The 19047-nt window shown below is 36.5% G+C and overlaps 2 protein-coding genes across 5 annotated transcripts in view; one reads left to right on the top strand and one right to left on the bottom strand.

Annotated features, from left to right (window-relative positions):
* LOC137390205 (rap guanine nucleotide exchange factor 6-like) overlaps window positions 1-3012 on the bottom strand; it is a 66190-nt gene extending 63178 nt beyond the window's left edge. Inside the window, exons 1-2 of the mRNA XM_068076498.1 lie at window positions 2918-3012; window positions 886-1008 (exon numbers count right to left, since the gene is read on the bottom strand). Coding sequence (XP_067932599.1) covers window positions 886-942 — 57 coding nt within the window. The 5' untranslated portion in view covers window positions 943-1008; window positions 2918-3012. The remainder of the gene's footprint in view (window positions 1-885; window positions 1009-2917) is intronic.
* A 135-nt stretch (window positions 3013-3147) lies between these two features.
* LOC137391000 (endoglycoceramidase-like) lies at window positions 3148-15773 on the top strand. Of its 4 annotated transcripts, XM_068077325.1 has the most exons (4): window positions 3164-3280; window positions 10702-10893; window positions 13726-13891; window positions 14207-15773. In XM_068077325.1, the coding sequence occupies exons 3-4, from the start codon at window positions 13748-13750 to the stop codon at window positions 15554-15556; spliced, it is 1494 nt and encodes a 497-aa protein (XP_067933426.1). In that variant the 5' UTR covers window positions 3164-3280; window positions 10702-10893; window positions 13726-13747; the 3' UTR covers window positions 15557-15773. The 4 variants fall into 4 exon arrangements, with proteins under 4 accessions (XP_067933425.1, XP_067933427.1, XP_067933426.1 ...); XM_068077324.1 differs by lacking the exon at window positions 10702-10893 and having other exon boundaries at window positions 3148-3280; XM_068077326.1 differs by lacking the exon at window positions 10702-10893 and having other exon boundaries at window positions 3155-3251.
* Window positions 15774-19047: the final 3274 nt, after the last annotated feature.

Below are 19047 nucleotides of genomic sequence, written 5' to 3'. Positions count from 1 at the left end.
ATTAACAGTAAAGACCTTATTTTCAGTAGAGATAATTAACAGTGAAGACCATATTTTCAGTAGGCATAACAGTAAAGACTATATTTTCAGTAGGCATCATTACCAGTAAAGACCATATTTTCAGTAGGCACAATTACCAGTAAAGACCATATTTTCAGTAGGCACAATTACCAGTAAAGACCATATTTTCAGTAGGCATAATTAACAGTAAAAACCATATTTTCAGTAGGCATAATTAACAGTAGAGACCTTATTTTCAGTAGGCATCATTACCAGTAAAGACCATATTTTCAGTAGGCATAATTAACAGTAAAGACCTTATTTTCAGTAGGCATAATTACCAGTAAAGACCATATTTTCAGTAGGCATAATTAACAGTAAAAACCATATTTTCAGTAGGCATAATTAACAGTAGAGACCTTATTTTCAGTAGGCATCATTACCAGTAAAGACCATATTTTCAGCAGGCATAATTAACAGTAAAGACCATATTTTCAGTAGGCATAATTACCAATTAAGACCATATTTTCAGTAGGCATAATTACCAGTAAAGACCATATTTTCAGTAGGCGTAATTAACAGTAAAGACCTTATTTTCAGTAGGCATAATTAACAGTAAAGACCATATTTTCAGTAGGCATAATTACCAGTAAAGACCATATTTACTACAATATTTTACCCGATAGAAAATCAATTAGAAAGTATAAACTCCCAATACCTAATCTTTATAATACGAACAGCTGGCTTAAAATTTAATAGTGGCCCATGTCAAATTTCGTAATTAGTGGTATGGCTAAAAACATCTTATTCAGCGCACCATTAAGGGATTTTTAGAACCAGAATACGTAAATGTGCGCAATTACTGTTGTAGCACCGTCAACTCACCTGCTGTGATCTGTCTGCTGGATGTCTTTGTAAACTGTAAACTAATCGTCTATCCATAATTGATCAAGCCGCCATTGGTAGAGTTCTTCATTCACCAAATCCAAAGCAGAGGCAGGTCAATAGCTGTAGAATAAACAGAATACAACATTTTGAACATAATCGTAAAGTACTACAAAATCGTACTACGGAGTCCGACTACAGAATCCTAGGTCATGTATTAAGAGTAACACTATCAGGAGAAGTACAAGTTGAACACAAATTCTCAGATACTAGTGTGTGTCATTATGGGCTAACATGCCAGATGCAGTAAGATCTTTGCAAATACTCGCACATGTACGGTTGAAATCTGTATTATGGGTATATACGTGCAAAAATATACATGAACTGCTGAATTATCAAGCCAATATTTTAATAACATCGCTTCATCAGATATGTTTATGCAACTTGGACTACTGTAAGTATTCACTGTGGCATTAAAGTGGCATACTGTGGTATTAAAGTTTTAATAAGAAATTACAAACATTCAGTTATTTAGCCAACGTGATACCACCTATATATAAAAGTTACGAAATTACTGAGAACACAGCAATCTCTGTTAATAGTTTAATTGCTTCTATTTTGGCCACTGGATTAATGAAATGTTGATACCTGAATAGGTTTCAATCAATGCATATGTTATTAAGACTCTTTAAGACTGATATCGTTCTAGGAGATAAATTAAAACTACAAAATTCTTCTTCGTTTATCCTCTGGACCCCATTTGATGAGGAAGGGGAGGATCACCTTGATAGTCTGTAATCTCCTTTCTTTTTTATAGAAATGTCTTAAAATAAAACATCGTACAACATTAGTTCAGTCTAGTAGTTAATTTCAGTCTGGTTGCTAATTTAGTCTAAGTTCCCTCGTGGTGCGTGGGTGGTGCGTGGTGCCCGGTGAGAAACTGAAAAGGTAATGATCAGTCTTACATGTAAAAGCTTTCATACCAGACCATGTTTGTATATTGGTAACAGTCATAATAGCTTGGTCATATGAACCATTTAGAATTGGGAATTTATCTTGTTCTTCAAGACTTTCAAAAAGCATGGTTCGACGGGCACTAGTTCTCCTGTCTTTTAGCAAATCTAGATTTAACCCTTCTTTTGCTACCATTACTGAGAAACCTCTCTTCTTTGCATTTGCAATAAACCTGATAGCCTGTGACTGAAATCTTTCGAGCATATCCATGTGATTTACCCTGTAGGCTATGGATCCAAAGTGTCTATTGCATATTCCAAAAACGGTTTACATAAGGATAGGTACGATACATACTTTACTTTAGGAGGAACTTGAAACAGTACATGTTTTGTCAACCCAAGCATCCTAGATGCTTTTTACAAACTGTTTTAATATACACATCCCTGGTAATATAGTTTTCATATAGCTATAACTTTCATATAGCTAAAAGGTTTACCGCACAGATGGTAATGTTCAAGCTTATCTAGTCCAGACACTATAACATGTGATTTTACAGGATTGAACAGCATCTTCCATTTATCTGCCCATATATTAGGTATATTAAGGTTATCCTGCAATTCTATGCAATCCTGTTAGATTTAATACCACAATAAAGCAAGACATCAGCGGCATGAAGCCTGATTTTTGAATGTTTAATCATGATAAACTTTATAAGTAATGTATAGGATAAACAAAGGTGAACCTAGAACAGAGCCATGAGGAACTACAGGTGTAACTGGCAAAAGTTCTGAATGTTTACCATTCACCACAACCTGTTGATACCTTTAGGAAAGAAAATCTTGTATCCACAACAAAAGCTTGACATTCAACGACACAAATAATTTATTACAAGTATGTTTATATATATGTTTATAAACAATACAAGTACATTTTTTAAATTGTGTATTACTTAGAACACGTAGTTGTAGTCGAAGAAAAACACGCATATTCAGCCCAAAAACTCCAAAAAGATCAAATTATACTAGTTATGCAAAAATGTGAGTGTTGATGATGATAAATATCAATTGATGGTACATACGTGTATTCAACAGTGTTTGTGTCCATGAAGAGAATCCGTTGACATAATCCGTAGGCCTTGCTACAAGAGTCAGCCTAGTTTACTACGAACTAGCGATAGCTGCAATATTGCACTGGCACACGGTTTCCGGTAACCTTGCGTCTAGTCAGCCCCATACTAGGAAAGGGACGCTAACTATTTTCCGTACATGAAAAACATCGCGAATTTATGCTAACCTAATTTCATGATCGCAAATTCCTAAGTTTATTCACATTAGGAGCTTGTATGAGTTTACGAGGAAGTAATTACTGATGCCGTACTACTCTGGATCAATTTGTTCGACAACAGCCAACAGGTGAAACTGTGTTCGTAATAGTTTATCATGTAAGTCGAACTACATTTGCTTTAAAGCCTCATTAACACCTTTTGTTTATAGAATTCGTTGATTCACTATGTACTTGGTGGTGTTGCATTCGAAGTAAATTCCTTTTCACTGGTGTGGTTTCAATAGCCAGTTGTAAAATATAAAAATATTTTGATATAGTTATCGTGTAGTTTCTACATATGTTATCATTTGCTTACCTAGGCCAACATGTCAATGTCAGCATCACGTTAGACCCTAGGAGCAAAGAATGTGCATAATTTCAATGGGCAGGAATATTGTTATAAAATTTACTATTATGATAGAAAGGGATACGCCGTTTTGTTTTGAGTTCTCAAGTCTTTTGATATAATTTCACTTAGTTTCTGTGATAAGGTGCCCCGGCATCATGTTGTCTCAGGAAACTGATCCAACAAATCATCTCGCATCAGATGGCTCAGCAAAAGTAGTCAACTTGCCTCAAGACAACTCATCCCATTGGGTCAACTCACATCAGTCAACTCACTCTTACCCATCCAAAAATGACTGGATGTGAAAGAAGCTAATCATATCCAACCATAATATTATTATTTGATTCACCAAATGAATTTTTCATCTTACACACCGATTAAAACACAGCAACACTATGGTACATGCAGTGATGATTTTTGGAGCCTTTCTATAGGAAGATATATAATTAGGGTGCATATAATTTGTTTGGATTCCAATCGTGAACACCTACCCATGCATGAAAGACTTATGATAGTTTGTCCTAAGATTGAAGTATACAAGACAACGTGATAACTGAGTAGAGATAATCTGTTAGCAATTAATCTGTGGCCCGTCAAAACATCCCTAAAAGCCATGAACTTGTATAGATCTTTCAATTAGTTTAGTGCGTGTAGGTTGCAATACACGGACACTTGCCTTATGATAGACGCATTTGATATTTACAAAAATGTTTTATTCTCATCGTTATCATCATTTTCTCTAAGTTTATAGATACGCATAGAACTACACAAAGGCTTATTGTATACTCCATCCCGAAGTAGATCTATATTTTCTCAGTATTTTGTCACATGTGTCCCTTTAGGGTACGTGTAGAGAATCTGACAACATGTACGACATCTGGGAGCATCCAAGTGCCAAAGCTTCTTTAGTTTGTAAGGTGGGCAGTTTACTATAAATGAATGGTAGAGGTTTTACTTACTGCGCTGATGTAAAGATAAAAATCTTTGAGCTTCTCATAGTAGGCGTCAGCAGCTAAGAGTTTGGTCAGTTTTGATGCTATCAAGTGCACTCCACTTATATAGATGATCAACTAATAACAGGCCAGTAGGAAGTAGCCAGGTTGGCTAAGAATTAGCTGCTCTGGCAGCCAACGTACGTAGCTACACAGAATTTCATTTCAAAGTACAGTCAAACCTTGGCTTAACATCACCTCAAGATCTTATTTTTTCAACATGTCGAGTAATTTTCAACATATGGTGCTGGTAGTCTGAAACTTGGTAGTTTTATTAGTTATTGCCTACGGACGCTGTTTTTCCTTATATGATTTGATGCTGCGGTGTTCAAATCATAACAAACAGAGCTTCATACCTTCGATTATTTTTAACCATGGAATTCAGTTAGACTAGTTAAAGTGGTAATAATTGTGACGAAGGAGGGCAATTATTACTCAGAGTGAAATCACAGAATCATAGTAGAACATGTGTGAACATCTTTGAATCGATTTGCTGAACATTTATGAAGACGTCTCATAATTGTCGTCAAAAAGAAGATGAAAGCGTTATGATGAAGAGAAAACCTGAAATTTGGGAGGTCGGAAAGGATACTTATATGCAAAATTGTATAAAATATAAAGTGTAGGAATAAAAATATAAATAAGCTATATATTAATTTGAAGCATTCAATGTCTGAGTTAGACAAGCTCCATATCACTATCGATGACTTTACTTTCTCACCACCTGTATCATGTGTCTGAGTCAGACAAGCTCCTTATCACTATCGATGACTTCACTCTCTCACCACCTGTCTCATGTGTCTGAGTCAGACAAGCTCCATATCACTATCGATGACTTTACTCTCTCACCACCTGTATCATGTGTCTGAGTCAGACAAGCTCCTTATCACTATCGATGACTTTACTCTCTCATCACCTGTCTCATGTGTCTGAGTCAGACAAGCTCTATATCACTATCAATGACTTTACTCCCTCATCACCTGTCTCATGTGTCTGAGTTGGACAAGCTCCATATCACTATCAATGACTTTACTCCCTCATCACCTGTCTCATGTGTCTGAGTTGGACAAGCTCCATATCGCTATCAATGACTTTACTCCCTCATCACCTGTCTCATTTGTTGCCAGGGCTGTGCCTCTGCCCTTCTGTTCTTTCTATAAAAGTAAATTGGTAATACAGATCTCTTTTTGTTGTTGCTGACTATTTGTGGAATATTTTCACATAAGTTCAGATTTTTTACACTCAGTTGGATCTAGCATAGTTTTGTATAAAGTATTTACATAAATGCTTTGTTTATATACACATAGTTTTATCATGTATTTATCAACAAGTCTTTGTACTGAAGAATGAATTAAACATAATGCAGAATTTTCTTGTCCGAATTCATATCCAATTGCTCACTCATATAGCCTGAATCCTATGATGCGACGCAGGCACACACACAATGTGAACTTACGCGCAAACAACACATATCTTGATTAAACAGGCGTTGGATTATAATCAATATGTTTTTTATCAAATGGTGAACAGAATAAATATCAAGTGTGCATCTAAATGATCTTTAATCTCTCTATAGTTTTCGATGTATTTCCATTATTATTTGTTGTCAAAGGGAGCGAGGTCCGGTATAGCCAAGGAATCGATTGTTCAATAATCAGTTTTAGAATTGAGCTTCAGCCAGAGTGACATGATCTGTTGTTGAGGGAATGTCTGAAATTCCCTCTACTGAAATTCCCTCTGAAGGGTCTGAAATGAATTAGAAAGCATTCAGGCATATAACACAAACTCTATTATCACTTATAATTACTGTTCTATTAGCAAAAGATCAAAGCTTTGATTTATTGACATGAAATCTTGTCAAACCGAATATTAGTGTCTATAAAATGAGATCAGATGATGTTGATATATTCAATATATCAATATATAGTCAAGAGATTCATGTATACTGATTAGACTTGTAACTGTTATGAAGAATCAAGATGTATGATGAAAGAGACTGTAAAGGGTTATATATAGTTATAGTTTCAATAATGAAAGCTAATATTACAAGTTTAACTATCTAAATAACTTGTGTTTGTCTTATAAAGGTTGATGCTGATATACCTCTTTAACACAGTTATGTAGCTGGTATAGCTCTCTGATATGCTTAGTTGAGTAGCTGGTATATTTCTTTAATACGCTTAGTTGTGTAGCTGGTATATCTCTTTAATACGCTTAGTTGTGTAGCTGGTATAGCTTTCTGGTACACCTAGTAGTAAAGCTGGTATATCTCTCCAATACATTAAACGTTGACTCCCAACAAAATTCATATTACAGTTATTTGATATCAACAGATTCACCATGTTTTACTCTGTTGTGTTGTAGGTACAAAATATTTGGAAATGTGATTACAACCTCTTAAAAGCTCAAAGACGAACAGTTAATCGCAGCCATCACGAAAATGCCGCAGATTGGAATCCATTTCCAAAACAGCTCAAATGTGACGTATAGTTGAACTCTTAAGATGGCTTCTGTTTACACTTTCATGCAACCTCATTCGTCAAAATATTTTCACAAATATACTTCACGCATTCAATAAAACCATGTCTATTGTCCTTACGCGTCTATTTCATCATCATTGTAAAGCTGTTATTTGAGAACTGACATCTCAAAACCTACCATAAAAATTTGTTTACTTTTTTAACCTTAGCTCAAAGAAGTGCATATCATTCTCTGATGAACATGAGGAGCCTGTTGGTCACCTGCGATAGTCAAAAAATGCTACAGAAACTGTTGGCGCGATTTGGCAGAAAGTATGGATCACATGATCAGATTACGACTAGATGATTAGACCAGGCTGAAACGATACTGTGAAGTAGCGAGCATTTATATTTGATACAGGCTTTCCGGCAGAACCTGAAGTATTTGTCATATGCTAGTGCTACGATACGTTGTATATCGAGCCTTTTATTGGCCTTTAAATTCACGTGATAACATCATGTGCCAAAACAATAACCAAACTGTTGGAGTACGTCAGCCAAATAAAGAGATTCCACCCTACGGCTTTTTTGTGATGGCTGCGATTAATTGTTCGTCTTTGAGCTTTTAAGAGCTTGTAATCACATTTTCACATATGTTGTACCTACAACACAGCAGAGTACGACATGGTGAATCTTTTGATACCAAATACCTGTAATGTGAATTTTGTTGCAAATAAACCTTTAAGGGTTGTAGCTGGTATACCTTTCTAATACACCTAGTTGTACAGCCGGTATACTTCTCTAACATACTTAGTTGTGTAGCTAGTATAGCTCTCTGGTACACCTAGTTGTACAGCTGGTATATCTCTCCAATACAACTACAGTCATACCTCGACATAGAGCGCCCCAGCATATGAGGAAATCGAAATATGAGCAATATTTTGAGCAAGTTTCTACTTTGAGATACGGTAAAACATTGAGATACGAGCATCCGAGAGGCAGCTTTTGAGATACGGTAAAACATTGAGATACGAGCATACGAGATGCAGCTTTGGAGAACAGCATCGCTCGTTCCTTTCTGTCAAATCAGTTTGGAAAAATGTTTTACAGAGTAAAAAGTTTTACAGAGTAAAAAGTTTTGCAGAGTAAAAAGTTTTACAGAGTAAAAAGTTTTACAGAGTAAAAAGTTTTGCAGAGTAAAAAGTTTTACAGAGTAAAAAGTTTGACAGAGTAAAAAGTTCTGCAGAGTAAAAAGTTTTACAGAGTAAAAAGTTTTACAGAGTAAAAAGTTTTGCAGAGTAAAAAGTTTGGCAGAGTAAAAAGTTTTACAGAGTAAAAGGTTTTGCAGAGTAAAAGGTTTTGCAGAGGCTGAAAAAGATGAATAAAGGAAAACGAAAACAAAATTAGAGTTAAGTGTAGTAAAAGTTTAAAACTTAGCTTTGTGTTGGTGAAAACTTGAAGTGTGTGTTTAGTGAGTTGAATTCATTCAAGTTAAGTTCAAAGTTTATGTTACGTAGAGTCACTAAAGCCTGATGTACCATTCACGTTGCTGTCAAGTCTCTCTCACACCGCTGTTAGCCACTATATCTGTCTCAGAGGTATGCTGTCCGTACAGTACTGTACATAGTAATGTTATATATTAGCCACTATATCTGTCTCAGAGGTATGCTGTCCGTACAGTACTGTACATAGTAATGTTATATATTAGTCACTATATCTGTCTCAGAGGTATGCTGTCCGTACAGTACTGTACATAGTAATGTTATATATTAGTCACTATATCTGTCTCAGAGGTATGCTGTCCGTACAGTACTGTACATAGTAATGTTATATATTAGTCACTATATCTGTCTCAGAGGTATGCTGTCCGTACAGTACTGTACATAGTAATGTTATATATATATTAGTCACTATATCTGTCTCAGAGGTATGCTGTCCGTACAGTACTGTACATAGTAATGTTATATATATATTAGTCACTATATCTGTCTCAGAGGTATGCTGTCCGTACAGTACTGTACATAGTAATGTTATATATATATTAGTCACTATATCTGTCTCAGAGGTATGCTGTCCGTACAGTACTGTACATAGTAATGTTATATATATATTAGCCACTACATCTGTCTCAGAGGTATGCTGTCCATACAGTACTGTACATAGTAATGTTATATATATATATTAGTCACTATATCTGTCTCAGAGGTATGCTGTCCGTACAGTACTGTACATAGTAATGTTATATATATATTAGCCACTACATCTGTCTCAGAGGTATGCTGTCCATACAGTACTGTACATAGTAATGTTATATATATATTAGTCACTACATCTGTCTCAGAGGTATGCTGTCCGTACAGTACTGTACATAGTAATGTTATATTTTAGTCACTATATCTGTCTCAGAGGTGTGCTGTCCGTACAGTACTGTACATAGTAATGTTATATTTTAGTCACTATATCTGTCTCAGAGGTATGCTGTCCGTACAGTACTGTACATAGTAATGTTATATTTTAGTCACTATATCTGTCTCAGAGGTATGCTGTCCGTACAGTACTGTACATAGTAATGTTATATATATATTAGCCACTACATCTGTCTCAGAGGTATGCTGTCCATACAGTACTGTACATAGTAATGTTATATATATATTAGTCACTATATCTGTCTCAGAGGTATGCTGTCCGTACAGTACTGTACATAGTAATGTTATATTTTAATCACTATATCTGTCTCAGAGGTATGCTGTCCATACAGTACTGTACATAGTAATGTTATATTTTAGTCACTATATCTGTCTCAGAGGTATGCTGTCCGTACAGTACTGTACATAGTAATGTTATATATATATTAGCCACTACATCTGTCTCAGAGGTATGCTGTCCGTACAGTACTGTACATAGTAATGTTATATATATATTAGCCACTACATCTGTCTCAGAGGTATGCTGTCCATACAGTACTGTACATAGTAATGTTATATTTTAGTCACTATATCTGTCTCAGAGGTATGCTGTCCATACAGTACTGTACATAGTAATGTTATATTTTATAGCACATCAAGACACCTAAATAAGTATTTGTTTCTCTGTAAGCACAGGTGGTGAATTTGAAAAATTAAATATACATTTTGCCATCATAATATCCTGTTTCTAGGTAGTTTTTTTAAAGTATGGAAACGGTTAGTTTGTATTCAGTTCTTTCATATAGGAAATATTGCTTTGAGATGTGAGAAAATTGACCTGTAAACTCAGTCCATGACTGCACAAAGCTGTATGTTGAAGTATGACTGTACTTGTACACCTGGTAACAGTCTCTCATACAACTGATGGAAGACTGCCAGGATCTCCTTCTGCAACTATTGCTCCTACAGAAGGATCAATTATGGTACATAGATCGGTTCCAAACTCCAAATAACGCAGTGCTATGTATGATTATGTGATTATTAGATACCATTCCCCTTTGCCTTCCATATTATCTCCTGTTGGCATAGTTCCCAAAGTAATCTGGGATACATTACCCTTGATCCTTTCACTTTATCCTTTGATTAAACCTTGTAGGTCTAGCACTGGAGGCTTTGCTAACTCCGCTATACTCTTCTGATAAGCTCATTCATCTGTTGGTGTTACTCTTCTCTCTCTCTCAAAGTATTCTAGTTGGTGTTTAATTTCATGTGTATCATTTATTTTACCTGACAATGCCATACATTTAAGATATATTACCCTGAAATGTACTAAACAGTTTAAGAGCCACCAGTTGTGGATGGTTGAGTTCTACACCCCTGGAGTCAAACCAGATAAGAAGACCTATTTATAGGCATGTACCATTATCCAGTGTTCTCATTTGGCTCCGTGCCAGCATAATTGGATCTGCGCCAGCTATGTGTAGCTGATTCGTTTGTTTTGGCTCAAACTCGCAGTTCATGGCTTTGTGGTGAGTGAGCAACATTGTGTGATTGTTTACAGCCGCTTTGTTCAGTGCATTCGTACTTAAACAACCACGCTTTCTATTTGTGAGTGCGACTATTTGTGAGTACTACCATTGGGCATTCACTGTCTAACAAATTACTCGACGTTGCGGTCGTTCACTCTAATAGGATACTATAAGTGAGTAGAGTTGTTATACACAGTTCTCTCTATCAATATATGAGTAGTGAGTAGAGTAGTTATACATAGTTCACTCTATCAATATATGAGTAGTGAGTAGAGTTGTTATATATAGTTCACTCTATCAATATATGAGTAGTGAGTAGAGTAGTTATACATAGTTCACTCTATCAATATATGAGTAGTGAGTAGCGTTGTTATACATAGTTCACTCTATCAATATATGAGTAGTGAGTAGGGTTGTTATACATAGTTCACTCTATCAATATATGAGTAGTTAGTAGAGTTGTTATACATAGTTCACTCTATCAATATATGAGTAGTGGGTAGAGTTGTTATACACAGTTCACTCTATCAATATATGAGTAGTGAGTAGAGTTGTTATACGTAGTTCACTCTATCAATATATGAGTAGTGAGTAGAGTTGTTATACATAGTTCAATCTATCAATATATGAGTAGTGAGTAGAGTTGTTATACATAGTTCACTCTATCAATATATGAGTAGTGAGTATTTTTATGTGTATTTTTTACTAAAATTTAAGTTACAGTCATTCTTCATTTTTCGATTATTTGTGATCTCAGTCAAATTGGATTTCAACCTGAAGCTTCAAGATTTTTATGCATCAAACTTTGACCAACATTTCAGCTTTCTATCAAATTGAAAGAAGATTTCTCTATATAACATTACATAAAAATTAAAGACAAATGTTTTTGCTGTCTTTTTTCAATTAATTTCACACTGTTATCACAAAATGCAAACCATGGATGTTCTTTTTCCTGTTAACAGAGCAAAGCCAGGGTAGCAAATTTTGTATTGAATTTGAATTTGAGTGCTCCTGACTGTTCCTTGACCACTCTCTTTAGTGATTTAATCACACTCAGTAAATTCGCTGCTCTCAGTTAAACTTAAACCGTAACTGTCACGCACAACTATTATCGTATTTTGTAGGTAAATCAGACACGCTGATTCCGATTTTGTACTCAAACAAAGATATGTCCACTAACCTTCAAAGTCATTAAGACTTTTTTAAAGCGTTTCAGTATCCGTCTTGAAAACAACACAATCGGCATTACAAGCTCCGCCCATAAATATGTGACGAAACCTAGCTTTTTCAGGAACGGAAGTTAGAGATGTTTAGTCCGACTTAGAATAATAGAGATGGGCGTCTTAAAACTCATTATTATCTAAAGCCAGCCTGTAAAATAATCTCAGTCCTTTGTGAAAGGTATATAAACTATTTAAAATTGCTCGTAGCTTGTTACATGATGTTTTAATAGGCTGAACGCCGAGGAAAATGAGCTCAAAAAGCGCGGGTTTATCTCAAACTGGCGTTGTTATCGCACTTTTTTGAGCTCATTTTTAAATATGCAATGTTAAATAGCTCATCTACCTTTCAGAAAAGACTGATATTATTTTTAAAGCTGAATTTAGATAATAATGGATTTTACAACAATCATCTCTATTATTCTAAATCAGTCTAAACATCCCTACTTAACTTCCGTTCCTAAAAAGCTAGGTTACGTCCCGTATTTATGGGCGGAGCTTCTTGTGCCGATCGTGTTGTTTTCGAGACCGATATTAAAACGCTGTAAAAAAGCCTCCATTACTCTGAAAGTTATTGGACCAATCTTTATTTTAAGTACAAAATCGGAATCAGCGTGTCGGATTTACCTAGTAAATACAATAAAAGTTGTACGTGACAGTTATGGTTTAACCTCAAAATGAATACAGCTTTCCCAGGTGTCACCATCAAGCCTTTTAACCTATGTTGTAAATGTTGTTGGAGCAACTGATGGGATTCAAGTCCATACAGGTCATGCATATCATTTATGTTCCAACATACTCGAGTACAGTCAAATCTTGACTTTTGCCGAGATTTGAAACTAGCTTGAACGATGGTATTGATGAAAAAGGAAGATAGCAATGCTTTTCTTATCATTAAAACTTGATAATAAAAAACAGCATGAGCAAACAATTTCCAATCAATTCTTTAAAGAGTCTCAGAGCCCACCTACTTACTAGCTGTCATTGTTGGGAATAAATATAAAAACTGTGAAAAATAATTTTCAATTTACGCAGCCTATGTTAGGCTAGTCCCGTATATTTAGCGGCACCCTTACCCATGCACCAGTCATCTTCTGGATCCCCAAGGCTATAGCTCAATTTGTCAGTCTTCTGGGAAAAGTAAAGTCAAAGTGACACTTTTAGTTGTCAGTTGTCATTAACTGTTGTTATTTTATGCAGTTTAGTTTTTAACTTTGTTTTTATGCTTATCTGCATTACATTTGTTTAACTATAATAAATGTAGTTACTTCAACTATCATTAATGTTGAGTTCTCTAGCTGTGGAATGAATTGTATGAAACACGGTTTATTCTCACAAGAATATTTCCTCTAACATACAACTGTTTAACTTATGAAGCAAATATCTACCTGCAAAAGGAATTATTTCATATGGCGAGGTGTAGCGGTATTATTGTTATTGTTAAACCTCTCGCTGCCAGTGTTACAGTATGAGTTGATACTAGAGATCACGACGGCCCCACACAGCTCATAGTCAGTCACTCTGGACAGTTGGAGCAAGTATTGCTCAACTAGGTGTTACTCATGCATAGACTATAGTCACTCTGTCAAGCCTGTGATTTCTGTATATTAAGGTGACTGGTGGCAGCTGCAGGCATGCTTGGAAGCCCGTGCTTTCTCTGCATATTCTTCTGGGTGTACCAGCTGGCATTTGCTCACGTTCAGCAGCCAATAATGCAGGATGTGACAATTCCGCTATCAAAGATGAAAGTTGACAATAGCAAGTCTGGACATCCTCTTGTGAGTGTTTCTTTATTAGAGCAAGTTCAAGGAAGCCAATCATACATTTGAAATGCTTGTGTTTTAGAGTTGTGCTCGCTACTTTATAAAAAATGCACATCACACTCGCAGCAGTCCTGTGTTGTTTAGTATTCACTGCTTTGAGGCAACTAGATAGTTCTCCTATTCTATCACTTGATAATATTAATCTTTTAATGTGCTCCTCCACTGCCGCCATCTGCCCTTTTAACAATAGTATAGGAGTTGTCTTACTGACATTTGTTGTGCATTTATATTGCTGTAGTTGTCCTGCACATAACAAATCTGTATTTACAGGTTGACGAGTATGGACGAGTGAGAGTCTTTCATGGTATTAACAGAGTAGAGAAGGGCTTTCCATGGTATCCTGAGGTTTTATTAAACAGCACTCGAATTGATTTACTTACAAACTGGGGTTTTAATGTCATCCGTCTGGGTACGATGTGGGCAGGTGTTGAGATTGCACCTTTCCAGGTGAATGAAACTTACTTGGATATGCTTGAAACAATAATCGTGTCGCTTGGAAAGAAGGGAGTGTATGTTATACTCGACATGCACCAAGATGGTCTTTCATCGCGATTTGGCTCTTATGATGGGGTGCCTTTGTGGCTTATAGACTCTCTACCTCCTCCCATAAAGCATTTTCCTTGGCCGTTTCACTCAACTCCTTCCAACTGGGAGTTTAACTATGTTACTTTTGCCTGTGGTGAAGCCTTCAAGAATATTTATACCAATCAATCTCGAGCTTTGGATCACCTTGGGTTTTTCTGGCAAACCGTGGCTAAGCGATTTGGGCGGTATAAGAATGTGCTAGGATACGAAATCATCAATGAGCCATTTCCTGGTAATGTATACACAGACCCGACCCTCTTCATACCTGGGCATGCAGGCTCCACAGAACTGATGCCTATGTATGACAAGATTGTACCATTCATTCGCGCTGTTGATAAGGAATCTCTCATCTTCTATGAGCCCGTTACATGGGGCATGATTTTTCATGGTAGAGAGCTCGGCTCTGGTTTTACTCATGTGCCGGGTGGAGATGACTATCGTAATGTTTCCGTTTTCTCCCTTCACTATTACTGCTGGTTTGCTGGTGTTGACGATCCAAACCCGTTTCCATTTTGGATGAGGGAGTTGTGTGATAGGATCTTCTTTCCCGATGTTCTCAGCACTGTGCACAAGGACATCTCAGATACAGGCGGAGCTTGCTTCCTCACGGAGTTTGGTCAGTGTCAGGCAACGGCGCCGAAGAACTCCACGGAATACCAGGAGTGCCTGAATGTGCTCAAATCAGCAGAGGGTGCCATGCTTTCCTGGACATATTGGGACTCTGTGTTCTTCCAACCTGATGGGTCAACAATAGGTGACACTGTCAGCCTTTTCAGTCGGCCATACGCTATGGTCATAGCTGGGCAACCGACCTCTACCTCTTACGACAGACATTCGGGAGAGTTCTCACTCAGCTATAAACCTGCAGAAGATCTGAGTCAACGCACACTCATATACGCAAGCCGAGTGCAATATCCTAAAGGTTTTACTGTCAGCGTAGTGAACGCTGCCTATACTGTATCATCAGTGTACGTTCAGGCATCAGCACTCAACTTCTCCATTCCGGTCTCAATACAGCTACGTCACGCTGTCTAGTGCCATATCTTCACATTAATTTAGAGGACCTTTTAATTTAACCAAATAATACCTCCACTTATATCTATTATGATTCTATTTTTGAATAATTGATTAGCCATCATTTACTTTTCTGTCATTGCTCACCAGACATTTACTTCAAGTTAGTTTGTTGGCTTTAAGTTGTTCTGTAATATTTCATGATCTAGTCGTTCATAATACAAACATCTTTACTTGTCCTGCCATCTTTTCTGTCATTGCTCACCAGACATTTACTTCAAGTTAGTTTGTTGGCTTTAAGTTGTTCTGTAATATTTCATGATCTAGTCGTTCATAATACAAACATCTTTACTTGTCCTGCCATCTTTATCAGTTTTGTGTTTTACCATTTTATAGATTAAAATCTCGTTTCAATATTGGTCAGCACTAATACTACAGTTTATATACTGTCAGTTCTAATCCTACAGTTGTTATATTGTCAGTTCTAATCCTACAGTTGTTATATTGTCATTAGGCTACAAACCTCAGGCCTGTTCCATGGAAAACCTAACTCCTTGACAAGCTAGACAAAATATTGAGATAAGATATTGAAACACCACCATCTCTCTACAGATTGAGTCGAATAAGATGAACCATTTTAAATAGTAAGACAGAGTTTTGATGAGCCATGCAAAAGTGATGTCCAATTATCAGAGCTGCTAAAGTAGCCAAGGACTGGTTGAAGATGATGTAAATAGCTGTCATTTGAGAGTTTTGGTCAGCAGACGCATTCATCTGCAACGCTCTTCCTTTTAGAAGAGCTGTTTTCTAATGCATACGTTGATTTAGAGTTGTCCACTCATCTTAATGGTGTTGAAGTAGTCAAAAGGAAACCATAGGAAGCATGCAATCTTGTCAGCACCTTTACAGGCTAGCGCACTCACATTGAATGGCTACCAGAAGCTTTACGACGCAAATTGTTGTCTACTCTATATAAGGATTGTGCTTCCTTGAGCGCTATACATGTATATTGCTTGTTCGTCTTTTTACGGTCTGCGCCCTGATTATCAATGTTCAGTTTTCGCAACAAACATATAAGAGCGGAGCGAAATCAAATGGAAACCCGCAAAGACTGGCTCTACTTAAAGATTGTAGATTAGTGATGCATCTTCAATCAATGTGCATTAATATACAAAGTGTATAAATACATCTACACATGAACATCAGTTGCCATAGGAGCACCTAGAAAGCTTGTAACTGATACAACTTGCGAGGTGTTGGTTGTGGCATTACATCAAGTTGTTGTTATCTTTTACTTTTTGATTGTCAACTCCAAAGAAAGCCTGTCAACAAATCCTATCCTCACCATGGAATTAAAATTACCTATCCTCACTGTGGAATAGGAATTACCTATCCTCACCATAAAATAGGAATTACCTAACCTCACCATAAAATAGGAATTACCTAACCTCACCATAAAATAGGAACTACCTATCCTCACCCTAATATAGGAATTACCAACCCTCACCATAGAATTGGAATTGCCCACCCTCACTACAGAACCGAAGGTCAGCCAGAATAAAGAGAGACCTCAGATCAGACTGCTACACCTGAATAAATCTATACACTTATATGTATATAAATCTAGGTGTTTATTTGTCTGTCTTTTATCCAGTTTATAGCGATTGGTTAAAATACCAACGACTGCAGCACTTGAACTACTAAAGCAAACTACTAGATGCATGCTTAAACCACTAGAAGTAAACTACATGCCCAAAAACAATGCTTGCACCAGATGCATCGTGAGAGATCATTGATTAAAAATGATGCTTGCACCAGATGCACCGTGAGAGATCATTGATGTGTAACGATTATAAACACATCTACTCCAAGCTCTGGCAAGGTGGCTGCATTAGTATGTATGTAGTAGAATGTATTAGTATGATTCCCATTAGGCGCAATCTTTTTCTTAACGCCGAGACGGACACGGCTCTTATTATAGTAAAGATTTAAACTAGCTCAAGTTACCCAAATTCATACAATTATTATATTCATGGATTCATACAAATTCGTGAGTTACTCAAAAACATTTTTGTTACCCGTGCAAGGCTAGTCATTCATCTAGTTTACATACCCTAGGACACTTATATTTCGCTAGTACATGTATTTAGTTTCGTGAGTGGCATACAGAGTAATATTTCGCTGCAACTCAATTTCGCGGCTCTGATGAGTGCGAAAATATAGTGATGTGAAAATAAATGCAGTGGAACAAACATAATTAGATTCATCAGTTCCAGTTCACTGTTACGAAATTATTTTTAATTTGCGACTAGTTTGTATTTGTAAACCGCAGGTAGAAATGTGTTGACGAAATCGATAATGCAATTTGATCGCTTGCTGCCATTTGTTTCTTGGACTATCGATGACGTCAAGGTCCCTCCCGCCGTGACTGATGCGGTACCAATATGAGATCTCAAGTATTTATAGCACCGGTGGCCAAGGCTCCTGGTTGTTATTGTTTTTGGATCGTAATAAAATTCATCATTACAATAAGTATTATTAAATTTTATGACTTTCCCTACCAGACTTTCATCTTCATCAGTTACAAATTCGGTTACTAAACTAATATCATCATCTTCCTCATTTGTCTTGGCTTTCCCAACAAAAACCTGTTATCGTAATTTGCTTTGCCATGCTGCTCAATCGGTGTATTAGCTATAATGAGTTTAGCAGAAATTGCCCAATGAGCCAACCACACGAAAAATGCCTGCATTTCTAATACATATGATGATTTTATTGTGAATATTAATGACCAAAGCTATTTAATTTCGCATTTTCACTCGTTCGTTATAGTTTAGTTTCGCTCATGAAATTTTCACGAAAGGATGACTCCGCGAAAACGCGAAAGTTAGATGAGGCGAATACGTAAGTGTCCTAGGGTACATGTATATAAATCTCAAACTTTCAAGTTTGTCCAGTCATAGCGATTAAAATCTAGGAATCAAAGATCCGCATCACAGACAATTTGATCTTGGAATTTCCCAGTCGGCAGACCAGCTATTCTATCCAGGACACGAGGATAGCCAAGCTGTCAATGACTGTTAGCTCATTCATTACATCAGTTGAAATAATCTCGCTTGAAGCTCTTGGGGTCATTAACTAGCACGGTTGACTGTTTCCTGTAACAATTATTAAACAAACACTGCAATTGGTTTAGTAAAGTAAGTTTGCCACATTAGTGACTCAAATTCATTGGGATACTTTTTTATTACTCGCACAACACTGGGGATTCGGCCAGTTAACAATAAAAGCCAAAGTCAAGGATCTTTCAGAGCAAGTTTTTGGTATATTCCATTCTTACTGCTGTAATAAATTCAGCACTATTATCGTTTCATAATGAATTCCGATCACAAACTAGCTCTCAGACAGCAGCCTACAAAAGAAGCAAATACGTACAAGATTTCCCTATCTGCAAATACCAGTGATTTAGCAACTCCTATCAGTGAGACATTTCAAGCTTATAACCACTGAGC

Source organism: Watersipora subatra, chromosome 3 (assembly GCF_963576615.1).
Source record: "Watersipora subatra chromosome 3, tzWatSuba1.1, whole genome shotgun sequence".
NCBI classification, from domain to species: domain Eukaryota; kingdom Metazoa; phylum Bryozoa; class Gymnolaemata; order Cheilostomatida; family Watersiporidae; genus Watersipora; species Watersipora subatra.
Note: the sequence above shows the minus strand (reverse complement) of the source record. Positions and strands in the feature narration are given on the sequence as shown.